The 25,602-nt window shown below is 39.4% G+C and overlaps 2 protein-coding genes across 4 annotated transcripts in view; one reads left to right on the forward strand and one right to left on the reverse strand.

The window, feature by feature from the left end:
• The window catches only part of LOC136262087 (serine/threonine-protein kinase PLK4-like), a 35,004-nt gene extending 31,819 nt beyond the window's left edge, over positions 1 to 3,185 (reverse strand). For both annotated transcript variants that reach the window (XM_066056236.1, XM_066056234.1), the window contains exon 1: positions 3,094 to 3,185. The gene's annotated coding sequence lies outside the window, so the exon portion shown is untranslated. The remainder of the gene's footprint in view (positions 1 to 3,093) is intronic.
• On the forward strand, positions 1,182 to 25,516 carry LOC136262085 (probable E3 ubiquitin-protein ligase HERC4). Of its 2 annotated transcripts, none has more exons than XM_066056232.1 (28): positions 1,182 to 1,303; positions 3,505 to 3,734; positions 4,751 to 4,913; positions 4,966 to 5,042; positions 5,640 to 5,829; positions 6,071 to 6,102; positions 6,959 to 7,050; positions 8,029 to 8,159; positions 8,464 to 8,698; positions 10,108 to 10,268; positions 11,259 to 11,367; positions 11,723 to 11,915; positions 12,126 to 12,175; positions 12,798 to 12,857; positions 12,917 to 12,946; positions 14,108 to 14,161; positions 14,397 to 14,504; positions 16,215 to 16,304; positions 16,615 to 16,785; positions 16,840 to 16,887; positions 17,018 to 17,113; positions 22,173 to 22,291; positions 22,458 to 22,655; positions 22,958 to 23,066; positions 23,336 to 23,410; positions 24,108 to 24,207; positions 24,264 to 24,316; positions 25,236 to 25,516. In XM_066056232.1, exons 2-28 carry the CDS (start codon positions 3,506 to 3,508, stop codon positions 25,395 to 25,397), a joined length of 3,135 nt encoding a protein of 1,044 aa, XP_065912304.1. In that variant the 5' UTR covers positions 1,182 to 1,303; position 3,505; the 3' UTR covers positions 25,398 to 25,516. The 2 variants fall into 2 exon arrangements, with proteins under 2 accessions (XP_065912304.1, XP_065912303.1); XM_066056231.1 differs by lacking the exon at positions 1,182 to 1,303 and adding an exon at positions 3,195 to 3,379.
• Positions 25,517 to 25,602: the final 86 nt, after the last annotated feature.

Below are 25,602 nucleotides of genomic sequence, written 5' to 3' on the forward strand. Positions count from 1 at the left end.
TTGACCATGAAGCCTTGTCGCGTTCCTTCACAGTATGTTGCCATGTCGCCTTCGCAGGACCAGTCAAAAACCATGAGAACCAACGGGCACGTTGCTGGTTACTCCACCCACAGTCGTTGGTTGCTTCAGTAAAGTCTAACAGCCATATCTCAAAATCATCGTCACCCTGTTTGCCACTAAACTTGTCTATTCTGCTAGTAAGAGAACGAAATCCCGGTGGATGAGGGTCACACTTTCTGCTCTGTCTATTCGGCAGATGACCTCTCTGATTGCTACCACTAGCATAGGAGGCATCACTGCTAGAATCACTGCCATCACTGTCGTGGCTACCTTCTGTCTGGGTCACTGGTAAACTTGTATCTTCAGTGGGTTTTTCTGACCTTACGACCTTGTCCACAACTGGTTGTAATTCTGCACCTGCAATTTCAGCAGACGATTTGCCCTTTCCCCGAAATGACACCATTTGTTTAGTGAGGACCTGTATCTCGCCTTCCAGACTTGTCTGTCTGGTAATGAGATCTTTCTTCTCATCACGTAGCTCCATAACTAGAGCATTAAGTTCGTCGACACGTTGCGCGCTGGCCAGCCGCTCTTCGTGTCTAGCATCTTGCGTACGTGCAAGCTCAAACTCTGACATATGCAAACGATTTGTAATCGTGCCCTTTGCTCGACAAGGGGTGCAAACATACAACACTGATTTAGACCGACACCCAACCAATGCATCATACAATTCATCGGTCAGCTTATCACTACGTTTTAAACAACCTACATGTTCCCACTTGTCGCAAAGGTCACACGCCATGGCCTTCTCTTCCTCCGTAACCTCTCTCTTACAGGATACGCAGGCGTCCATAGCTCCTTCACGTTCCTGTCTGCTTCTTCAGGATCTCGGTAGGACCTCCAAAGTTGTAGAACCCCAGTAGTACCTCCTACTCGAAGCCCAGGTGGCCGCAGCCGAGCCTCCGGTTGACACACAAAGTATATTGTTTAATATTAGCAATCTTAATAAAATAATATAACTGAGTTCATTATCTATGATCCTAAGAAAAAGCAAACGGTCACTGAATAGAGTCGAGCTACAACTCCTGTTGGCCCTCTGCTCGACTGACTCTTCCAAACACCTCACGTGAGCCTATCGACTGTCCATCACGTGACCTCTTACATGAGATAATTAAAACTTGGTGAGCTAAGCGGAGACTAAAGACTGCCCTATTGAATGGTTTAAACTGGAAGTTCATAGCTACATCATTCCGGTGAAGAATTACAGTCGCCAGACAAAATGATGCGGATAGCCGGCTAATTGGTAACTTTCGCTAATAATACTCAGTGACTTTTTTTGCATGCAATGACATTCTGCTGGACTCGATGATCCTTAGCTAATTATTTTCATAGCATACAGTAAACAAATACATGTGTATATAGCTGGCATGATCACACTGTTTAGTGCTATCACTATACAATCCGAGTATTTTTGCTATAGAGGGTTTGCACGCGAAAAGCATTGTGGCGCGAATTATAAAAATGCTTAACAACCGTTGCTAGTCTGACATTTGTGAAGTTTACGCAATGGGGCGAATGCACTTACTTGGTCACCACACTTTACCAAAGAAAAGAAGCTAGGATAACGTTAGAAACAAACTAGCACTAAGTTGGACAAACGTAATATATATATATATTTTTCATCGATTAGTCGTGAACATTAACACTTTGTACAATTTTGACGACGGCTATCCTAAGTGACTAACCATAGATAATACACTCCCCCTGGATATGAAACTAATCACGTGCGCGCATGGGTACAATGGAATGTTTGTGGTTCCACCCTAGTTTCGCGTGTCTAAAAATGCGACAGGTAGTAGGAGCTAGTTTACAGTGGTGAACTCTTTTAAGTGTTGCGGTTCATTAGTAGAAGCCATTCAGTGAATTATGCGCTACCGGAACCCTCGGTTGACAGATTGGTTACTGAGTTTACTTCTTGGTCTATATAATTGTGTACGCGTTTTCAGCCTAACCATTCATAGTACCGCACTACTGCCATGTAAAATGGTGTTTCTGTATGGAGTTGCGTGTCACGAAGTAGGTTTGAACGTTTAAAGCCGGTTTTTTAAAGTTCGACACAATGATGTTTATGTACGCGTTTTTTCAGTGTGTATTCAACCCTGAGCTTTAAATTTTTTATCATTTAATCCTTACATTATGAAGTGTGTTATGAAACCCAAATCTTTGCTGCAGCGTGTTTGTGCGTACCAATTGACATTATGCACTGGGACGTCAGCTGCCATTTTACGAAGGGGCTCGAAACTAGGGTGGGACAGGTGGCGCTTATTAGTTTCATATCCAGGGGGGTATATTATCTATGGACTAACTCAGCGAATGTGTTCCATTCTACACTGAACCATTGAGAATGGCTGTAGCCTTCACTCGCGTACCTCACAAATGTCTGACAAGCAACGGTTGTTAAGCATTTTACGAAAATACGTCAACGCATCACGCGTGTAATCCCATAGCTACATTAATAGTGAATAACATTATCATAGTGAAATGTTAATAACACGACCTTTTTAAGGGTAGCTAATCTCACTGCAACCACTGGTACAATTCCCATCAAAATAGCTTTAAAATTCTACCCCTGTCTAGCTCAGTACTGACGGTACACTACAGCATCACCCCTGAGCATGCACTAGCTACTATTAGTGAGGTGCTGTCTCAGTACCCATAACCAATCCTTTGTTTTTATACCATCACTTAACTAAGTGACATCCATCTGACCACTAGCTACTATCCGCAACGCCGAAAGACGATTGCACCCCTGGACTGCACCTGAGTAGTGTATACATCATTGAATGCCGGCGTGCCCATCAGTGTGCCGGTGGCATATAATCAACTGAATCATTGCATCACTCGAGATCTCATGGGTGATTTAATATCAAAAGGATTCCCCTATGTAGTGGTTTTTGCCTCGAGTTCTGTAGTTATAGTAGCTAGCTACTAAGCTATAATAGTTGGCATGTCCGAGCTTCAGTTGCTGAGTTTACGCTTTGCTGTGTTGTAAGTTGGTGTTTCATTGTGTATCAAACTCTAACACAACCGAACCTTTTGCTGCGAATACGATCGTTTTGTAATCTGCAATGACCTTCTACCTCCACCTCCACCGCCTACGTCCCTTTGCTTAACGTAATTAAGCGCGTCAACATAATGCTAAACGCTAATAAAAAGATTTAAATTTAACGCGTATCGAGACGCGTATTGAAACTTCGGAAAACACACACTTTCGGGCTCTTGAGTGATGCTTAAACGTGGCTAGGAGAGTAGAGGACGCAATTTGTTTAGTCCAGGGACAATTTAGGGACCAGTACGGTTGAAGAACAAAATTTAACACGTGAGTGTAAAACGTTCGGTAAACCATATATCTATGGGTAAACCGAGCACCCGAAACAATTTTATTATATCGGGTGTGATAATTACCAACTTGAAGTGTTAAGCAATTGTATTGGTTTACTGCAGAATGTTCTGCTGGGGTAAAGTATCGGACGGCCAGCTCGGGTTGGGCGGGATTGAAGAAAGCATTGTTAGTATTCCTCACCGAAACAAGTTCTTGGAACACAAGAACGTCAAAGAAGTACACTCGGGATTGCTGCACACCGTATTGCTGTTAACTGATGGGTCACTCTACTCAATGGGGTCTAATATTGCTGGAGCTCTTGGGAGGGATAGCGGGAGTGAAAAAAGGCCTGGTATGTCCGTGTGTGTGTGTGTGTGTGTACTAGTGACTGTGTACACATGCGTCTAGTGTGGATAGAAATATCATTTTAATCTCTCGTCACATACAGTAAAATTTAGTTTCCTTTTCATTATTTTGCATTCATTGATGCCTGGTAAAATGGTGAGTTACACTGTACATGTATAAGTACAAGTTGTATTAATAGCAATGAATTCTCTTTAATAGAACATTCATGTATGTGATGTATCAATGATGTGGTCTATGCTATTATGTTACTCAACCTGTGAATGTGGATACTTGAAAATGAGGATACCTAAATAATCTATACCCTATCCAAAATACGTAGGTGTAAACTGTTCTAGGACACCTTGATAATGAGAATACTTGGGTTAATCCTAAGGCATCCAACATTATTTTTTATGTATATTCCTTCCATCCTATTGCTCACCAAACAAAAGGTAACACCTTTTCCTTTCGTAGTTGTTTATCAGTTTGTGGTCACTTTCAGTTTCAACAATAATTTTATGCTTCCTATTGAAATTGTAATTGTAAAACATTTTGAGAGGCATATTATTATTATATGTATTTAAAGAATGTTTGCTGAAAGTTTCCTAAGGAAAAGTTTGTTCTACATGTGTACTTCCATAGTATATTCATGTATACCCAACAATAAGGAAGTTACTTCTTATATGAGCTAGACCGGATTGTTCCAAAACATGCTATACCCTTAGTGGAGTAGAATCACATTAAAATAGGACACTTTATCTTTGATAACTGTGTGTAGCCTTTTTCCATGTTCCCATTTGTATTAGTGTACACACTTTTAGACCCCTGAAATCAGGACACTTAATAAGGATATTTTGATGATTGTGGCACTTGTTCAATGTCCCCATTTGTACACACATTTAGATCTCTGGATTTAGGAATAAGGAACATAAAGGTCTCCAGTAAAATGGGATTCTTCCGTACATGTTGTAGTAATTGAGTATCTAACTGACAATTACACTTTGTTGGTATTTTATTTTACAGAGTCGGTAGTTGCCATGGATACCCACCAAGTACGCCATGTCTCCTGTGGACACAACCACACAGTTGTATTGACAGAGCGGGGGCATCTATATAGTTGGGGTGATGATCGCTATGGACAGCTGGGACTAGGACCTACTGATCTGCAACCTGTACGCATGCCAAAGTATGAAAAAGAGAAATTAATTTCTGCTGGTTGTTAGATTTTGTATTTACAGGCAAATAAAGTTGCTCAACAAATTTATAGTTGTGCAGATTTCTTGTGGAGGTCACCACAACCTGGCATTACTGCAAGGTTAAATATATGAAAATATATATGTATATACTTATATTATGTGTATGTGCGTGCGTGTGTATGTGTGCACCAGTTCTCCTGTGGACCACTAGTTCTGTTCCAGAAGGATTTACCTAATGCTTGAGTGGTGCACAGGTACCTCAGTGCTGATTCACTGGGAAATGTTTGTATACGCAGCTGCCAGAAACTTTGCTTTGGCTTTGTGTGCATGCTAGTTTGTGTGTGTGTGTGTGCATGCGCGCACGTGTGTGTGTAGACCAACTTAGCCGTGCAAAATGCGAAGGACCAGCAAGAATGTATTAATCAGGAGCCAACCGCCAGTCTTGCTTCCTTCAGTTTGGTGGACCAGAAGACTTAAGTGGCAGTGTATAGACAAGACAAGTGTGGATATCCACTGAAACCTAATCCGACACCTCTGTAATCAATCTGACATTGTTTTGTATACCAAAAAAGACGTAATACTACTACCTCAATAATCTGACATCCTTGCTAATCCGATATCCCAATGAGTGTCAGATTACAGAGGTTTCACTGTATGTTTTGCTTTTATATGATTTGTTTTATATATAGTTAGTAATGTAGTATTGTACACTGCAGATGGTAGGGTATTCTCTTGGGGTCAGAACACATTTGGACAACTTGGTCACGGCACTACAGACTACTCCAAGCCAACCCCTCAACAGATCACAGTGCTAGAGGGTCTACCCATTATGTCCATTTATGCTGGAGGTTGTCACAGCTTTGCCCTCACCAGATCCAATACCGTGTATGGCTGGGGAAGGAATAAGTGAGTATGTTGTGACCCATATACATAGTTGCCATGTATCTCAGTACATACATCTTAACCATACATCAGTTTAGTACCCAGTATTGATCTACTATGGATCTACTAGGTCACTTAAAATGAAACTATAAAAAGATTGCTAGTTATTTTATCACACAACGGAATACATGAAACCACTTAGCAACCTGTAGTTGTCTGTGCTACTGTACGTACAGTAGTTGACATGCTCTCTTGTTTTGTGTAGTTTTGGTCAGCTGGGTATTGGAAATACTACAGGTAGGATGGTAGAGTGTGTGAATAACATGTTCCTTGTGTACTGGTATGTACCTACACAGTATAATTATGTTCTTAAATAGTATATTACAGTATATCCAGTGTTGGGGTACTGCATGTGTGAAATATCTTGGGATCTGGCATTTCAGCTATATTTCCTTTAAAAAATGGTAGACTTAATAATATTATGTTTCCATTTCTACTGATGCTTGTGTGTTCTTGAGAATGACCAATGAAACTTTTGCCCCTTGAAAGTTTCTAAAGCCCTGTGAAATTCTCACTACAGTACTGTACAGGGGTGTGTATGTACGTGTTGAGTTGGATCCTCAAAACTTTTGATAACTCATGGATGCAATTGCTTGCTGATCAGAAATTTGGCCCATTAGTAGCACTGCTTGACCCTCTTAGAATCTTTTTGTTCAAATGCCTGACACAATATTTACTGTCAGAGGAGGTTGGTCATGCGTCATCAAACATCTCGTGATCTCAAAGAAAAGTTCTACCCATTCAACCCCAACACCTCAGTATCGATATAAATTATTCTAATGCACGAATTAGTATCGATAAATTATGGCTCCCAGTGCCCTTCTTTCAGCCACGAAGCATGTTGTGTGGCTTTCTTAGCCAAGAAACAAAGGCTAAATGATGAATACTTCACGTGATGTGATGTAAAGGGACGAAAATGCCAACACCTATTTCAAACGCCATTTTTGGTTGTGCAATAACACACATCAATACGTCATAGGGCTATGACGTGTGACCAACCTCCTCTGATTTACTGTCAATCTAAATTTTCACCATACATCCTGGTGATTGTAAAAAAATACACTATCATGTTAACATGACATGGTTATTACAGACCAGTTGTCTCCGATGATGTTGCGATCACTGAAGTCATCCAGGGTGAAGTATATTGCCTGTGGGGATGAACATACTGTGGTGCTCACTGAGGTGTGTAAATAAGTTACTATGGCTTGTATTTGGTGTTAAAAGGGTTATTAGCTGCTGTATCTCATGCTGTCAAAAGAATGTCCTTCTGTGAGATATGGAAATGTGTTACTGCGGCCTGTAGTTGGTGTATCTCATGGCACCACACACACACACGCATACCACACTGGTGTTACTAATCACTGGACTAGCTGGACTGGCATATTTACACATGCTAAGGTTGAGTCTCACTAGCTCAGGGCCTTCAGGAACTGCTAAATAATGAGTATAAAGCAATGGAATAAGCAAAAAAGCAAAAATAACACAATTTATAAGGATGTTACTACTTATGCTCTACAGCTCCTTACTGTTGTGCAGCAGGGAATGTGATATAGCAATAGTTATCCAAAACTCAACTTACCAATGATATGAGTGATGCAGACCATCACCATCCATCCTAGGACAATCTATCTTAGCTAATATACAGATTCATTACACAACTGTTCTGCTATCATGATAGTTTTAATTTTTTACATGTGCTAGCTAGCCTACTGTATGTGACCAAATTTATTAGAATCACATTGTACAAGCCCAATGCTTGCTCCAAGACTTTATCATTGATTAAACGCTGCTATAGCATTCCCTGCAACATGTTGTATAGAGAGTAAGTGGTATAGAGAGTATAATAAACAGTAACAAATGTTGCTAGATGATTATTCTGTTGCTCATATTCAGCTTTCAGCTGCAAGTTCCCTGAAGACCAAGACTTAATCTATTCAACCTTAGCACGTGTAAAAATCCAAAATATATCAGTCTAGTATTCCAGTCCAGTGATTACACACCACCTACATACGCTACATGTTATGCTCTCACATGTACATACAACACTAGCAATTTATCCAAAGCAATTTTGACAAACATGTGCAGCTGATTGCTAGCCAATGAGGTGCTGAACTTGTTATTGTCATCCCTTTAACTACACTGTATGCTATTACCCTACAGGATGGTGGAGTATTTAGTTTTGGTTCAGGAGGGTGTGGCCAGTTAGGACACAACTCCACTCAGGCTGAGATGATGCCTCGTAAAGTGTTTGAGTTCATGGGCAGCACTGTATCCCAAATAGCCTGTGGCAGGTACATACATATGTATGTGTGTATGTATGTATGTATGTATGTATGTATGTATGTATGTATGTATGTATGTATGTATGTATGTATGTATGTATGTATGTAATTGTATTCATGATTTTGTAGTACTTTCATAATGTGTTTAAATACTTAAATTACTTTGGCCAAAAGAAGTTGTAAAATCAAATGAACGTTTGATCATTATCATTTTGACATATAACTTCTCAACACTGTACTTTAAGTTTATGGATTCTAAAGTATTTACCTTCCTCTTAACTAGTATATAAGTCCACTATGTAATGTACCCCAGGAACCACACACTGGCTCTGATCCACAGTACTGGTAGAATATATGGATGTGGATTAGGTGGGAGTGGTCAGCTGGGGACAGGACAACTAGCCAACCAAAAAAGCCCTTCACCGGTTCGTGGTAACTGGTGCCCTCTGAGTACAGGAAAACAAGGAGTGCCTGTTGACAAGAGCTTCCTTGTGAAGAGGTTATTTGCTGGAGGAGACCAGTCTTTTGCTACCTTCACCATGCCTTACGTGAGTACTGTGTGTTTGTATGTACATAAGGTGTACTCGTGTCTGTCTGTCTGTCTGTCAATGTGTCCACTGTCCAGTTGTTCTTGTGTATATGTGACAGTGCCTTTAAATTAATGTGTAATTGGTGTAGGCGACCCTCCTTGTTTCTCTACATGATCCCTTAAAATTTTTCTTATACTTGTTTTTTTTTTTTTTTTTTTGTAACTGGTGAGTGTGCGCACAGCTATTACATCAAAGGACAGCATGGTACCAGACTTATTGTTTTCATCTGAATGCGTGATCCAACTGTCAATTATGAAATAGCCATCACACTTTGTTTTCAGCTATGTTCAGCCAGTTACACTACATTGCTACCTAAGAACAGTATGAGAAACGCCTCTACAATCAATCCAGTCACTAGGGAAAATACAGACAATAATGTAGGGAAACCACCACTTGCTACCACAACTCAACACCTTGTGCTGTCAGCTAATGGGACACAAAGGTGAATCCATAATGCTTGCAATGTACATACTGTGGTATGCCAAAAGGTAACTGTCAGTGGAGCAGATTATAATGGTCAGCCATTGGACTTTTAGCTCATAGACTGCCCTATTACCTACTAAACTGGTCAAAATAGCCAGCCAGCCACTTTCCAATGAAAAAATCAATATACTCTAATAGAACAGTCAGCTACTCTAATAGAGCAGTGCTTCAAAAAGTGGTGCACCAAAAGGTCTTTAAGCAAAAAATTGTCAAAAATTGTCCAACCAGGAATCGAACCTATGCCCTTTAGAGATCTTTCTACTACATGTTTGCACACTCTCAAGTAACTTCAATAGTCTTTTTAATTGTATGATCATAATTGCTAGCTAGAATAAATGTTCGTCGATCTCTCATACACTTACTCTGCCACTGTTCAAAATTCCTGTACAGATCTAGCTACTACTCACAACTTTAGTAGTACATACACATTGAGCTGGATCCTCAAAGATGATTAATAACTCACAATTGCTACATCACATGGGTCTCCTGTGTCAAAAGGAGACCCGTGGGTAGCGTCTGTGGGTAGCGCCTCTCAACCCACTAAAAATATGTTGAAAGCTCTTCATTCAAATCCTGTAAATTTTCACCATTCATTTTCGATGGGGAACGCTCTAAAGTGTGGCCCTTTGATATTTGTGTTGACAGGTGAAGCCACACGTCACACTCACACTCCTGCCCTCAACAGGCATGATTTCGATATCTGTTGTGTGAGAGGCTGTAATACATTTTTGCAAGAACCAGTAAACAATTTTGTGTGTGTAATGGGACCACTGTTTGCATTGTATTCAGCCTTAAAGAGTAAAAACTCAAATTATAACAGACCCCTATTAATTTTTTTAATATTTTTACTCTGAGTATTACTTACACTGTTGTTTGATTCACAGGACACAGAATCAGTGATGGACTACAGAGAATTATCTGATGAGGACACCCCAGCATACTTCAGTCTGTCATCTTTTCAAGATAAGAACAAGGATAACTTGATGAAGAAATTAGAAATAGTGTTTTCATCTCCTAGTTGTGTTAATAGTTCATTTTTAGCATGGTAAGATGTGTAGTGTGAGACATTGTACAGCCCTCCTATGGGGTAACACTAGTCACTAGCCTTGCCCTTAACTCTTACCCCTAACTCTTACCCCTAACTCTTGCCCCTAACTCTTACCCCTAACTCTTACCCCTAACTCTTACCATGACTTACAGAACCTGTTTAGTGCATAGGTGCATAGATACCACCAGGTACATATACTGTAGACTCTGTTTATTAGGCGCATGCACTTATAATTTCCGGAGGAATTATTTGTGAAATTTACTATGCTTGTTAAGTGCATGCACTTATAAATTACGGTAAGGAATTTCTGCTGGGAGGGCATTAGTTGTGCCCACTACAGTTTTCAAGCGATTTGAACACCAGTAAATAGTTTGATTTAGTCGTGGAAACAGAAATCCTTAGAAGTCAGGTAGCTACAGCTATCGTTATTACAGACGACAGTATTTGCTAGAAATGGGCCTGGCGAGCCATCAAGTATGCTGTGACACGTCAGATTTGTTCTGACATTTTTTTGCTGCAATTATATGTAGTACGAAGTTGCAGAGTTGATTTCAACCATATGCACTTAACAAACAGGTGTCTAGCACAAATATACCATATGTGCTTCAGGGATGTGGCCAGGATTAGAATAGTGGTGGCTACAAGAGACAGGGAATGTTGTATGGGGCCTTAACTTGTGTATTCAAAGGTGAATTTGTAGTGTTCAGCTATTTTATTTGAGTAGTGATTGGTGACTACCACTGTGGGCACATCCCTGGTGTTTAACAGGCAATGTGCGCTAAATAACCACATGACCATGTGCACCTAATAACCAGAGTCTACAGTATAATGGCAGCTGAATGCTGCAATATGCTGTGTGTCCAGATTTTGCCAAGCCCTCCCTACTACTATGCATGTAGAAGTACATACACTGCTATGCACACTACACATTACACACCATGTTAATATTCAGCAGTACAATATATCTTATTTCTCTCATGCACTCAGTGACCACCACAACACCAGTCCAGAATGGCCAGGTATCAACATTGATGAGGTGAAAATGGCGTCAACTATACTGAAAAGCTCTCACCATTTCCCTGTCTACCAATCCAAGGTACAGACATGCGTAGAGTACTACATGTACGTACGTTTGTACAGTGGAGAGGTACACTATTTGGAGAGTTACACTATTTGAATTAATGCGGGGGAAAGGAAAATTGATGTATATGTACCTGTTCATACACACAAAGTGTTCCACTCAGCTACTCTGTTATACACTTTCTGGTATTGTAAAACGCACATCTCTAATTACTATACACAAGAAATATCTGCTAGAATACAAGACTAACAGTACAGGCCTGCTTTTGGCATGCCATGCCATCACCACCGACAGGTGATAAGCTTAGTCTAGTAGGGAACTACTTTCCATACAGTAATTGCTACTATTCAATGTAGTTAATGTTTTCCAGATCATCCACTGTCTCCAGCATCGGTTATTCCCCACACTGATAGCAGATCCACTGGACCTGGAGTGTATTAGACTGTATGTGTCTCTGCCACTGTTCATTATGATATACATGTGTAACCATGACAACTATAAGATATTGTGGACATATAGTATTGCCTTTCTCAGTCTCTCTAGTAGTGCCAAGAACTTCATCGGTGAGTTGTGTGTGTAGTGTAGTGTGTGCTTACATGCGAGTGATAGCGTGTGTGTGTGTGTGTGTGTGTGTGTGTGTGTGTGTGTGTGTGTGTGTGTGTGTGTGTGTGTGTGTGTGTGTGTGTGTGTGTGTGTGTGTGTGTGTGTGTTTGAATGCACATACATGCATGGCTGTTTGGCAAGTACACATTATTACAAAACTCTTATTGTAGGCACATGGATGATTAAACTACCAACTGAGGATTTCTCCTGTATACAAAATGTAAGTATTGCAGTGTGTATTCTGACAGACTACTTACAGTTCAACATGACTACAGTACTATACTTCAGTTGTTAGAATTGACACTTGTTCTATTTTGGGGATCCTCTTGGCATAGTGGGGTACAGTACAGTAGATGTTGTATTGTCTCGAAATATTTATGGACCAGGAGTTTATTTCTTTCATTTATCCTGGTTACTAAATGAGATCAACGAGACCAGCAATTGTGTATTCCTTAATTAAAGTCAACTTCATACTTCCATGTTGTACCCTCCTGATGTATTCCTTAACATTAACACAGAGATTCAAGTTAAAAAGGAGATAAAGCCATAACACACTTCTTGCTTTGTTGTTAATACAGAATTGGCATTCATTTGTAATCTGGTGTTTATTTGAAACCTGATGTTTATTTCTCTAACCTCCAGCTACTAAGGTGGGACCAGCCATACAATCTTGAGGCAATACGGTACTGTTCAGTCCTCCTGTTAGGCTATATTACTTCAAATGTAAATTGAGAACACACACACGTGCATACACACGTGCATACACACACACGCACGTGCACATCAGTGTAACATTTGTATGCATTGTCTACAGTACAGTAGTTTACCAATTACCTCAATAGTTATTTAGGGACATGGTGACGTGTATGTTACCTGAGTTGATGAAAGCAGCTCAACATCAGGTGGGTGTAGTATGTAACATGTATATACTGGACTGGATGTCATCTTGATATTGCTACAGCAAGATGAAACGATGCGTACACTAATTCAGGTACGTATGGTACTAGTGCTGAAACGAATAGCAATTTTTACTATTCGAATAGTTGTGAACAAACGACCGAATATTCGATTATTCTTTAAGCTTATACTTCTATTGAATAAATACTGAAACCTTTTGTTAGGGAGTAAGGTAGCTAAAGCCTAAGCACTATTTCTAACAGTGTCTTTTCTAAAATAGAAGTTTTACAGCATAGATACATCACTTCATTCACAATCTTAAGTTTCAAGGCTGGCTTTTCCATCTGAATACAGTGTACAAAGTGCTAACAATTATTCAAATAGTGCATTAACGAATTGAATAGTGTCATACTGACCGAATAGTCAAATAACCGAATAATCGTTTCAGCACTAGATGGTACACTGTAGAATTTTGCGTAAATTATTAGAAGTCACTCCACATGCAAAAAAATTGAGATTTTGTACTAAATTTATAGGGAGTCTGCTCCCCTTCCTGTCGTATTTTGTTGAAATTTTGTTGTTACATTGTAATCTTTACGTGCTGAGCGAAAACCCAACTTGTTTGCATTTTTCTCGAACTTCATTATATGAGTTATTATTATCTAGATGGAAAACAACAATCAGCTGTTAAAGTCTCAGCGTCTCAGTCTTATCTGGTAAGTGCATTTGGAGTTATAACGATAGACAACAAGAAGAGCAAAACAATCGATTTGTTCAGTGCCTATATGAGAAAAAAACTACATGCGCTTGTTTGATTGACCATAAGTCTCGAGTGCATTGCGCTACAGAGTTGGGACTTGTGTCATTGTATTCACCATGAACTGGGGCATTCATCAAGTTTTTGGCTAAACAAACACACTTAACTCACGTGTAGAGAAATGAAAGCGTGATATTTTTACTCTCATGAAAAGGCAAATACAGTAGTGTATTAGAGACCTCGAGCTTCACGGTTCACTGGAGCAATAAAAACGTACATAAATTATTTTTGTAGGGTGTGTTTCAATGTATTTCAATAGCATTTTTCTCAAAAACAGAATTTATGCAAACAAGTCAGGTTTTCACTTAACGGGTCACATTTGTCAAGGGTTTAGCTGTAATACTGGATGAGAAAGTGCCCTTCTTCCTAAATACACTTGACATATTTCTTGTGGTGTTGAGGAGGATGTGAATGTTTTACATTTCTTTTGTACCCTAGGAATACTCCAAGTCAATCAGTAGTAGTCTAAAAGTGCTCAAATATTTTGATGAAGTGAGTGTGTTGTTGTTATAATTATTTATTAATTAGTGCCAGTATCTGTTCGTGTGTGCGTGTTGTGCCTTCACACATGTGTGCACCCATGACTTAGTTCTTTCACTTGATTTGAACCACTGCTGCCACAATTGTTTCCATGTATCCGATTATTACCATCAACTAATATTCCAACGTTCTGTATGTATATATTTGCAATATGAGGAACTCATTGTGGGTGTTATTGTCACTACAGTGGAACACTAGTGCTAACTGTATCATTCCCTTTACTGACTTCTACATTCCCATCATCAATGAGTTGATTGATCTCAAGGGAGACTACGCGTCCTGGGTGACAAAGAAGGTATGTCTGGTGCAGTCTGAACACTTATATACCTGCTCAATCACAGATACGTTATTATGTGAATTTGTGAAACCTGTTTAATTTACTGTAATGGAACACACACTTTAATAGGAACGCACAAAATACAGCCACTTCTATTGTCTGGGGGTCAGTTGAAGATTGCGTAACAAATGAAGTTACTGCATATATATATACAAGTACACGAAAAAATTATGAATTTTCAACTAGAGTAGGGACCATAGCACATCGATAAAAGGTACTGAAACAAGTTGGAATAGTCCATGATATTAAATCACTGTAAAACAATAAGAAGTGTTATATCCCTACCGTGCATTTCCGTTATGGTATCTTGAGCACAGTAGGGATATATCACTTCTTATTGTTTTACAGTGATTTAATATCATGGACCACTCCAACTTGTTTCAGTACTTATTATCGATGTGCTATGGTCCCTACTCTAGTTGAAAATTCATAATTTTTTCGTGTACTTGTTTGTTAACTTTTTTTGTAAATAATTTTATTATGATTGGTGAACCCACGCATACCGCATCTGAAAAGGCACCGCGTGCCCCGGCTATATCAATTATCGTCTCAAAAGTGAAGTACCCATTACTCTTCGTTGTCAGCTATGTTCAACCCGTTACACGGCATTTTGAATCAAGAACTGTTCGAAAAGCACCTCTACAATCCACGCATACCAAAAGAAATCGTGCCGCGTGCCCCAATTATATTAATTATCGTCTGAAAAGTGAAGTATCCGTTACGCTTCGCTGTAGGCTATGTTCAACCCCGTTACACAGCAGTACAAATCAAGAACTGTTTGAAAAGCATCTCTGCAATCGAAATAGCCACGATGAAAATACGGACGATTTCCGTTTCAAAGGGAAGCCATCACGTGCTCGTGCCAAATCGACACCTTTCCCTGTCAGCAAAGATGAATGGGACACAAAGGAGGACACTGGTAAGGCCATGAATAATGCATTGCACGTACTGCGGTATGCCAAAAGGCACCTGTCGGGCCGAAGCGACGTCGAACAGTGAAAAAATCAAGCCCGTAACCTTAGTCGTTATCGCGGTACGCTTGTCTGAAGGCATCAGTCAGTCAATCAGTCAGTCAGTTACTCAGTCAGTCAGTAGAAAATTCCATTGAATAAAAAAATTTTAAAATTCCGTAGCAACTTGTTGAAAGCGTTTCAGGTCGATCTGAAAGCTTGTTTGGGCTTAGTTTTACCTCACCAATACTGCCTCATCGTCGTAATGGAAAATCGAGGCTGGTTTTTGGGTGATATTATTTTGTGGGCCACGCCTACTCCTTTGTGGTCTCTACTATACAGTTACTATCGTACTGTATGATATCTATAGACCTCTGAGACTAGGAAAAATCATGATAAAAACTTCACCATACCAATGACACTTATCTTAGATGATCGTGTTATATTGCTTGTTGAGATTAATGTTTAGGATATTGTGTAGTTCTGATAATAGTTAAACGTGCATTTAAAATATGGAACACTCTACTACCTTTTGTTATTGATGCAGAGAACGATAATCCTCTAACTGTTACAGCCTCCATATGGCTAATCATACAGTACGATAGTACTGTATATTAGGGATCACGAAAGTTTGGGCTTTTCTAGCCAAAACTTTTTGTATAAAATAGTTGGTTGCCTTTTTCATGTAGTATAGTACGTACGTATTTCCACCCACTAGCCCGGTCTGGTGTTCTGTGTGTACCCATTTGTGTTGAACTCACAAGCAAAAGCTGAACTACTACAAGTTGATGCTAACTATCAAATGAGAGTAAGTGTCATGTACACTATAGTGTTGTAATGAATTATCTTTATGAACAGCCACATTTACTGTATGCTCCTACAGTACATAGATATGCATTCATTGTAATTGCACATATGTATGTGTGTAGAAATTGATTTTTGTGCTGTAATATTTATCATACGTATTATACACAGATTACTAATAAGACATTAGTACTGTAACTTATGAGTAACATACAGATGCTTTCCTATTATAGTTGAAATACCTCTGTTTATGGCAAGCTTTAACAAGCTATCTTTCAGTGTATTGTTATTATCTTGCTGTGTGGGTGGTTTAGTTTATTTTTGATGAGACGCAAAGGAGGAACCTCACCAGCCTGTTTGCCGGTGCCCCAGCTGGTCTGGATAACCCGTTCTTGGAGCTGAGAGTCCGTCGAGGTTACCTAATTGAGGACACTCTTAATCAACTAGCCAATCGTCACAACTATCATCTGAAGAAACCTCTGAAGGTATGATTTATAGTATCCTAACATGGTGTACTGAGATATCTTAACGTGTTGTAGGTTGCCTTCCAAGGAGAGGAAGGATTAGATGCTGGTGGAGTACAAAAGGTTAGACTGTTGTGCGTGCGTGCGTGCGTGCGTGCGTGCATGCGTGCGTGCGCGCTTGTGTGGCGTGTGAGTACCTACTAATGTCTACATGATAATTGTTATGTTTAAATTACATCTTCTCACTTGCTAGGAGTTCTTCCTGCTGTTGCTAAGGGAGATACTCAACCCTGACTATGGGATGTTCATGGAGGATGATGAGTCACACCTCCTCTGGTTTAGTGATCATGTGAGCTATCATATTGATATAATATAGTCTGTTATGTTCTTTTAGCTACCAAAAATATCTAGTTTTTCCTGGGATAAATGGACTGCTCTTGCCACCACCCCCTTGTCGCAGAGGTTGTAGTTGTTTTTTCTCAACATGTCTCCTTATGCAAAGCTGCTCACTACAACTAATAAAATTTTAATGTTTAGGGTATTTTACTGCCTCATCACTTACTTTTTCTTGCTTATTTCAAGATTTTGTTGATTTATAGACAGTTCCAGTGCTACTAAACATTTGCTATTGACCTGTATAATGTACTGTAGCTTATTAATTTTAATAACCCATTGACGGCTGAATTCCTGGCAATTACTGGCCAAATTACATCATATTTATAGAGAACTACTTCATGTGCACCATGAGATTTAACACATCAAGAGTTGTCTCTACCCATCCCCATCCATGCATAGTAGTGTCTTCTTGGTAGTACAACAGTTTTCAACTACTCTAGGAGTAATTTAATTCACCTATTCGTAACTGCAATTACATAACAATTGTGCACAAGTATCTGGTTAGAAATGGGGACCCTATGGGTGTGTCTGTTTTAGCGCTAACTCATCTTACTATGAAACACATGAAACAGCTTGTAGTGAAGCTGAATTTTATTCCTGGCATGGTTTATACCATGGTGCCATATGGTGGCTACAGCCATTAATGGTTTAAGGGAAGATGAGGGCTTAGCTATAGGTTATCCATAACATTCAGTTTTGATTTCACTGCATTTAGAGAACTCCAGCCTGGTTTAACCATTTAGTATGTTGCAAGTACATAATTTCCTAACATCCACCAAAACACTTATTAACTACAACATAGACTGTACGTAAAGTACATAAGTTTTGAGCTTACAGTGTAGTGTACAGTACGTTATGTCATTTGCTGTAAACTCTTATGTTGACATTTAGGAAATGTCTCTTTTCAGTGATTTGTATTAGACTATTAGTGGCAGGGGTGTGTATACTGAAATTAGGACATCTCTGTGTTGGTGTGGGCCCCAGGACACCTCTCCAATAAGGACGTTTGTATACTGTACTGCAGATTACCACCATATAGAGTTGTTTCAGCACGTGATCTAGGTTACGCAATCTGTGTAAAAACCCACGCATCCGCCATTTTGGTGCACATACGTAATGCTAGTATAATACATGTGGCGATGGTTGGTTGTATTTGTCTTGAATGCGAAAAGCGGTCAGAAGTTGACACAGATGTGTCCTTTTACAGAATCTCCGCTGTGCGTAGTGAAAAGGAGTTTGAGTTATCCTTACGGAGAAAAGACGGTTTCTTGGCAGCAATTTCCTGGGAAAACATCGATGTTAACAGCCTGTCATCGCGTAGGATTTGTTCAAGACACTTTATTTCAGGCAAGCCAGCTGATTTATATGATTGTACGAATCCTGATTGGTTACCAACCCTCAATCTCGGTCATTCTAAGCGTGTGACCCAACAGCCTTGTTCTACAGCCAGCTCAAGCTCACTGGCAACTGCCAGATATGATAGGGCACAAAGGAGAAGTAAGGAGCAACAGGAGCAACAACAGTTTAGGGAAAGATTTTCTGACATCATTTTGCAAGAGCTAACTGAATCAATTGTGGATGAGGAAGTCTTGGATGCAGCAGAAGAATTTCTTATGATAAAGGAAACTTTGTCAAATTTTGTTGATGAAGTAATTTCAGAAGTTGTTGAAGATGATGTTCGCAAAGCTGCTAGGGATGAAATGGAAGTAGAAATTTTGAAACGGTGTGAAGGGTCTTGTAAATGTCAATCTGAGATTGCTGCATTGCGTGCTGAATTATCAAAATGTTATGCTACCATCGATGAGTTGACATTAAAAGTCCAGCAGTCCAGCAATTCAATGTATCCAAAGCTACTGTTTCAAGGATATTGTCAAAATGGCTAACACAAATGGATATCAGGCTTCAAGACCTTATAATTTGGCCAGATCGTGACAGTCTGAGAAAAACGATGCCGCAATGTTTCCAGGAATCATTCAGGAAGAAAGTTGCAATCATAATTGATTGCTTTGAAGTCTTCATTGAACGCCCATCCAACTTGCAAGCTAGAGCTTCTACGTGGTCTAATTATAAACATAGGAACACTGCGAAGATCCTGATTGGAATTATTCCACAAGGGACTGTGGCTTATATTTCAGAAGCGTGGGGTGGTCGTGTAAGAGACAAATACCTCACTGAACATTGTGGGATTTTGAAGAAGCTGTTGCCTGGTGATGTAGTACTTGCTGATCGTGGCTTTGATATTGCTGATTCTGTTGCTTCAATGAGAGCTGAGCTGCACATACCAGCTTTCACCAGAGGTAAATCTCAGCTGTCTGCCATGGAGGTGGAAGAAACCAGAAGAATAGCCAACGTGAGAATTCATGTTGAACGCGTGATAGGACTGGTACGTCAGAAATATCCCATTCTTCGTAGTACTATACCTATTCACTATTTAGCAACCAAAGCCAGTGAAGATAATCCATTTGACCGCATTGTGCGTGTGTGCTGTGCTCTGTCTAACACCTGTGACTCCGTTGTACCATTTGAATAGAATCTATTTCACATTTATAAGTTTAATTAATTATTTTGTTGTATTGTGATTGATTAAAGTTGACAATGAAATATTTACAATTATCAAAACAATCAAAACTAATGAAAACGCGTACAATGAAGAAATAACTAGACTAAGGAAAATTAAAATCAATACATAAATGCGTGCACATGAGATCAAAGCTTTTTCTTTCTATTGACAAATTGTAGCAGTTTTCTGCAGTCTCTGGACAATGCCACTTGGACTTTCCTTTGGGAAGGGTCTTGAGGTTCAAACATTTTGTGTGAAACCACTCAAAAGGACAGTCCGAGTTGTCACATGCTGTCATAGTTCCTGATTCAGGACCACGGCAAGAGCAATATAATGGCTCTGGTGCGTCACTGGTATCCATACAATCGACCATTGAACCACTATCACTGAAGTTCCCTTCTTTGCTTGAATTCTTTATAGCAGGTCTGGTATACCAGTTTCCCATTAATTCCGGCAAAAGACTTATTGTAAAAAAATGTTGAGCAACATCGATACATTTTGTCCAAAAAGTCAAGTTTCTTTCAATGCGTTCAATGTATATACCATCGCTACTATACATGCCTTGAAAGTCCTTCTCGAAAGTACAAACACAAAAATCATCATAATCTACATTGCAGACAAATAATTGTGTTTGTAACTGATAGAAGTATGCATGGCTTTCATCTAAGCGTAGATTACCATCAGATTTCTTTTGGCAAAATTTCTTATCCTCTGAAACTGCAGTTTGTAATGATGCTTCCCGATGGCAGAAAGGACATTTTATTTCGGGGACCCCCTTGCCATGACAGGTACAGTTTATGATCCCATCAGGGGATGCACCTACAATTGGCCACTGTGTGTTAATAAAAAGACCACACTCTGTTACAGAAAAATCAGAATGTTGACTTTTTGTTGATCTTATGTACATTTCTCGAGCCTCATTCTCATGTTTGCAACCCCAACTTGTAGCCTTGCTTGTAAAGCTAAAGGCTTCAGGGTAGCATATCCCTTTGATAAGAGATTGCGAGGGGTTAGCTGGGTTTGTGTGACAAACTGCCTTCATTCTTGATGCAGTGATTCTACCTGCTCTGTATTTATACCACTGCTTAGATTTACTCTGGTTCCTTGTAGCAGCCTCCACATTTTCTGCCATTTCATCCGTAACGCTTAGCGAAACAGATTGACATTCCTTTAACAGTTCGTGATATTTCATTTCCACATACTGTGAATTTTTCAGTGACGTTAAAGGCAGTGGAAAATCTTTATTTGCAGAAGTTGGTACAAACTGTTCAGAATAGGCTGGTACCACTGATAATAGGCCAGGCTTTGTGCCAGTGACACTCAAATTTTCAAACAGCAGTGCTAAGTGTGCTTCAGTTGACCTGCTGCCAACTTTCTTGGTCTTCTCGCAAACATTTAGATCACTCACATCTCTCTCTTCTTCTGAATCTACTAATGATTTTATTTGTCCATCCAGTGTTCTTTCATTCCTTGGGCAGATGTAAAGTTGATATCTTTAATTGGCAAGTATTCTACCTCCTTTAAATAAGAAGGAATAATCCACTGGCATGATTCCTGAGTACAGGTTGCACTGGTCCCTTGAATTCTGGCTGAAGCTTCCAAATAAAACAGAAGTGAAGCAACATGGATGCACGTTTCACCCTGACCTGCTTTACAGGTACAATGAACGCAGCAAACTTCACCAGTTAACTCTAGAATAATCCAGCAAGACAACGGTTGCTCACTTAATTTCTTGGAATGACGAACCTATGACATTGTTGCATAAGATAAGTAGCCTATACAATGGTTAATTTTAAGCAGCTAACTTACTTTACCACAAGTAAGCAGTTTCTCGTTGATTTTCCTTGTGTTTACTTCTTTGATCCAACCACAGACAAACTGGTTGTAAGCCTCTAAGCCTTTCCTGGCTTTAAACTGTGCCATAGTAATAAAACTTGTTTGTAGAACAAGGTATGACACAAGATCACAGTCTTCCACTGGGGGAACTCCATCGAAAGGCTCCCCACCTTGGCTAGGCTTGGCAAAAGGATCGATCCCATTAGTCAACGCGGTTTTCTCTATATATCGATCCTTTGCTTTCTTATCCAAGCCCTCAGCGTACGTAGATAGCTTACATTCCATGTCTCAAACAATTCTTTCAACCGGATTATTCCATTGATTCGAATGCATGAGCATTACGTATGTGCACCAAAATGGCGGATGCGTGGGTTTTTACACAGATTCCGTAACCCAGATCACGTGCTGAAACAACTCTATAGTGACACACCCTGACCAGAATGTTGTGGTTTGTGAAAGTCATTTATAGTCACCTCTGGTTCAATAAAAGTCACTGCAGGCTAATTTGTTTTTTCCTGAGTAGAGTTAATGCAGTCTTTCCATCAATTCTGACAGCTTGTCGGTGTCAAAACCTGCAACGCATAACCTGTATGTAAGAATCTATTGTTCCCTGCAGTATTTTGAACATGAACAAATGTACAATCTGATTGGTACACTTTGTGGTTTGGGCATCTACAACGCCGTCATCATAGATCTTCCGTTTCCACTAGCTCTGTACAAGAAGATCCTCAACAAGTGAGCGTGTGTCTGAACTACATGTGTAGTGGTCAAAGAAGAATGTACACACACATACATGCATGCACACATGTAAGAGTACAACACAACATTCATCCTTTCTGCATGCATACAGTGAATGCATAATACATGTGTATGTTGTATACATATTGTACTCCACTATTAGGAGTCCCACATTGGATGACCTCTGCCAGCTCAAGCCATCAGTAGGCAACTCATTCCGCACACTACTAGCATATGAAGGTGATGACTTTGAGGAACAGTATTCTCTACACTTTGAGATGACCAGGAACCAGTTTGGACAGGTGGTTACTAAGGAGCTCATTCCAGGAGGGTCAAAGATAAATGTGACCAAAGACAATAGGTCAGTGGAGTTTTGCCTATTACTGTACGACCTGTCTAGCTGTTAGACTACACAATCCCAATCCTTTGCTAATGCTGTCTAGAGTTCTGCTAAGGCAGTGTATATTAACATCCATACATTAATATTAACCGAGGCTCTCCTCATTTTTGAGTGTACACATTACAGGTTCCATTCTATAGCACAGCAGAAGTAAACTGCAAAATCAGTACACCTTTTGTTAGTCCCACGTTGTTACAATGTAGTTGAATGCACATACGAATAGGTAACTTCACTTCAGTGGCTGATGTGTTTCTATGCTACAGGCTGGATTTTGTTGAGGCTTACATCAGCTACTTGTTCAACTATTCTGTGGATGGAGCATTCCAAGCATTTACTGAAGGATTTCTAAAAGTATGCGGTGGGGAAGTCTTGGTGAGTGAGTGTGTAGAGTAGTGTAGCATGTGGTGTGGACGTGTGTGCATGCATGCATGCGTACATGTGTGTGTGTCTATGTGTAGTGTAGTATACTGTCTGTCTGCCTGTCCGTGCTGTACATACTATAAATACAAAAATACGCAGTGTGTTTGTGTAGCATGTTGAGTTTGTAGTACAGGTGCCACTGTTTGCGTTCACTGTTCAAACAGACATGTGTACAGGCATCATGCTATGCTTTGTTTGTGATATTGTTATTTTTACTCTAGCAACTGTTCAGAGCTGAAGAACTTCGGTCACTAGTTGTTGGAAATGAGCTACATGATTTTAAGGAGATGGAAACTGTAAGAGCTATGTACATGCATAACTGGACCATCCGCTGCTATATTTTTGTCTATGAAATGTGTAGTCATTTCATACAGATGTTACTAACATTTATAAATACATGTGGTGACAACATTTATACCTTTTTCATCATTTCCATGGAATATTATCATGGATGCAAAAGATATAATGTACATGTACATTTTAGGGCAATATGTAGCCATAATTTCAGTACAGCCAAAATCATGCGTGTTGTTACAGTGGACCGACAGTTATCCAAACCCCAGTGGGTCTCAGGTAATGGTAAAAGTTTTCAGATAAGTGAATTGTTCAGATAACTGAAGTCCATGCATTTACATACAGAGTTCTGTGAAATACTCTAATAGAACATACACATGTGCTCCAAATACTCTAATAGAACAGTCATTTCCAATTTCAGATAAATGAAGGTCGGATAACTGAGGGTCTACTGTAACTGTATTTAATATGTATGCAGAAAATATGTACAAGATGGAACAATTCTGTGTTTTAATGACTGCCAGGTACAGCAACCTTTGCCAACTGAAATGGAATTTAACTGAATTTGGTTTGAAAATTTCAATCAGTAACTTTTATGTATATTTGTAGTATGCATCTTAGTCATCTAGTTATACAGGTCTCACTGTACACATTTATCACCTTACAATTTCTACATTGTCTGTATTTATATTGGTTTAGGTTACACAGTACAAAGGCTATGGACAAACTGATAGGACTATTACACTGTTCTGGGGTGTCTGCCATGGATTACCTAAACTAGCTAAGAAGAGGCTACTCGGTGAGTCGAGAGGATTATGGAGCTGTGAAACTTAACTAGGTTATCAATATCTACAGCATTCTGGACAGGATGTGATAAGATTCCTATCACTGGTGTGAGGAGTATGAAAGTGAGTCATGTGACCTTCTCCATTTGACATCTTAGCAGTAATAAAATCTCTTCTATACGCTCCCAGAAATAGCATTCACGAAATGTTCTTTAAATTATAGCTAGAACCAGTCAAATACATACTGTACACCAAAATTAACGGGACAACTTAATGACATGACAAGCATGTACTGTGTATAGCCAGCACACATATGTTACAGTAGCTCCTTTTTATATTAACACGACTTTACTACAGTGCTAAGTAGTATGCAATTGCACTTGTAAATCAGCGTGAAGTAACCAAGTGCTCTTTTAGATTATCTCTATCTGTAAAAGTAGGCACACAAAACAAGTTACACTACACCTCCACGTACAACTGGCGAGGCTGCATCTTGTGATGGTACCAGTATTGACAACACGTAAGATCCTACTACACACTGACATATCATACCATCACCTGCTTTCTTGAGCAATATCAGAAATAGACCTATAGAAGTCACTCCTACCATCAGGTTTGATTGACGTTCAACAGTTACATCTTCAACTACCATCGCAAAATGCACAATTTTTATAAGATTGTGCCTTTTTGTGTGTGTGTTTTGCCAGTGGCCCTGTACGGTATTTGATTAATTTCATTCAGTCATTATTTATGATGTAACGTCTACTGCATTCTTTATATTCTTAATACTTGGTTGTACATCTGTTTCCAATGTAGTCAGAAAGAAAGAGATACGCAATATTAGGGGTCTGACATGCAATGTTTAGGTTCAAAAATCTCAACAAGATCATAGAAATTTGAGTTTTATTGAAGTTTGGGTATTTATTATATATGTCCCAATTGTTAAATTTGGAAATCGTGAAGGTCTTGAACCTTGCGTTTCAGACAATTGTAACTGTAACCTTTATATTACAAACCATAGCATCATCCTCTCTACCTGTAGGTGACAATACAAAGGATGGATGGTGGAAGAAACAATGAGAAACTGCCGGTGGCACACACCTGCTTTAATTTATTAGAACTACCACCATATTCTGGTGAACAGCACCTTAAGAATAAACTGCTACAAGCTATTCACTTTACTGAGGGATTTGGGCTGATTTGATGCCAACCCTGCCTTTCCTTTTTAATTGCAATTTAATAATTTTAAAGCATAACAACTTTGTTTACAATGCATGATTTGTATACTACAACGCTTCTTAACTATGTGTAACACTGAGCATATGCATCGACTAGGTATTATCATGGTGATGGGATCATTGGAAAGCATACCATCATGAATATTTACAGGAGTCAGAACTTTCAGATTG

The sequence above is a fragment of the Dysidea avara genome, chromosome 7 (assembly GCF_963678975.1).
Source record: "Dysidea avara chromosome 7, odDysAvar1.4, whole genome shotgun sequence".
Lineage (NCBI taxonomy): Eukaryota > Metazoa > Porifera > Demospongiae > Dictyoceratida > Dysideidae > Dysidea > Dysidea avara.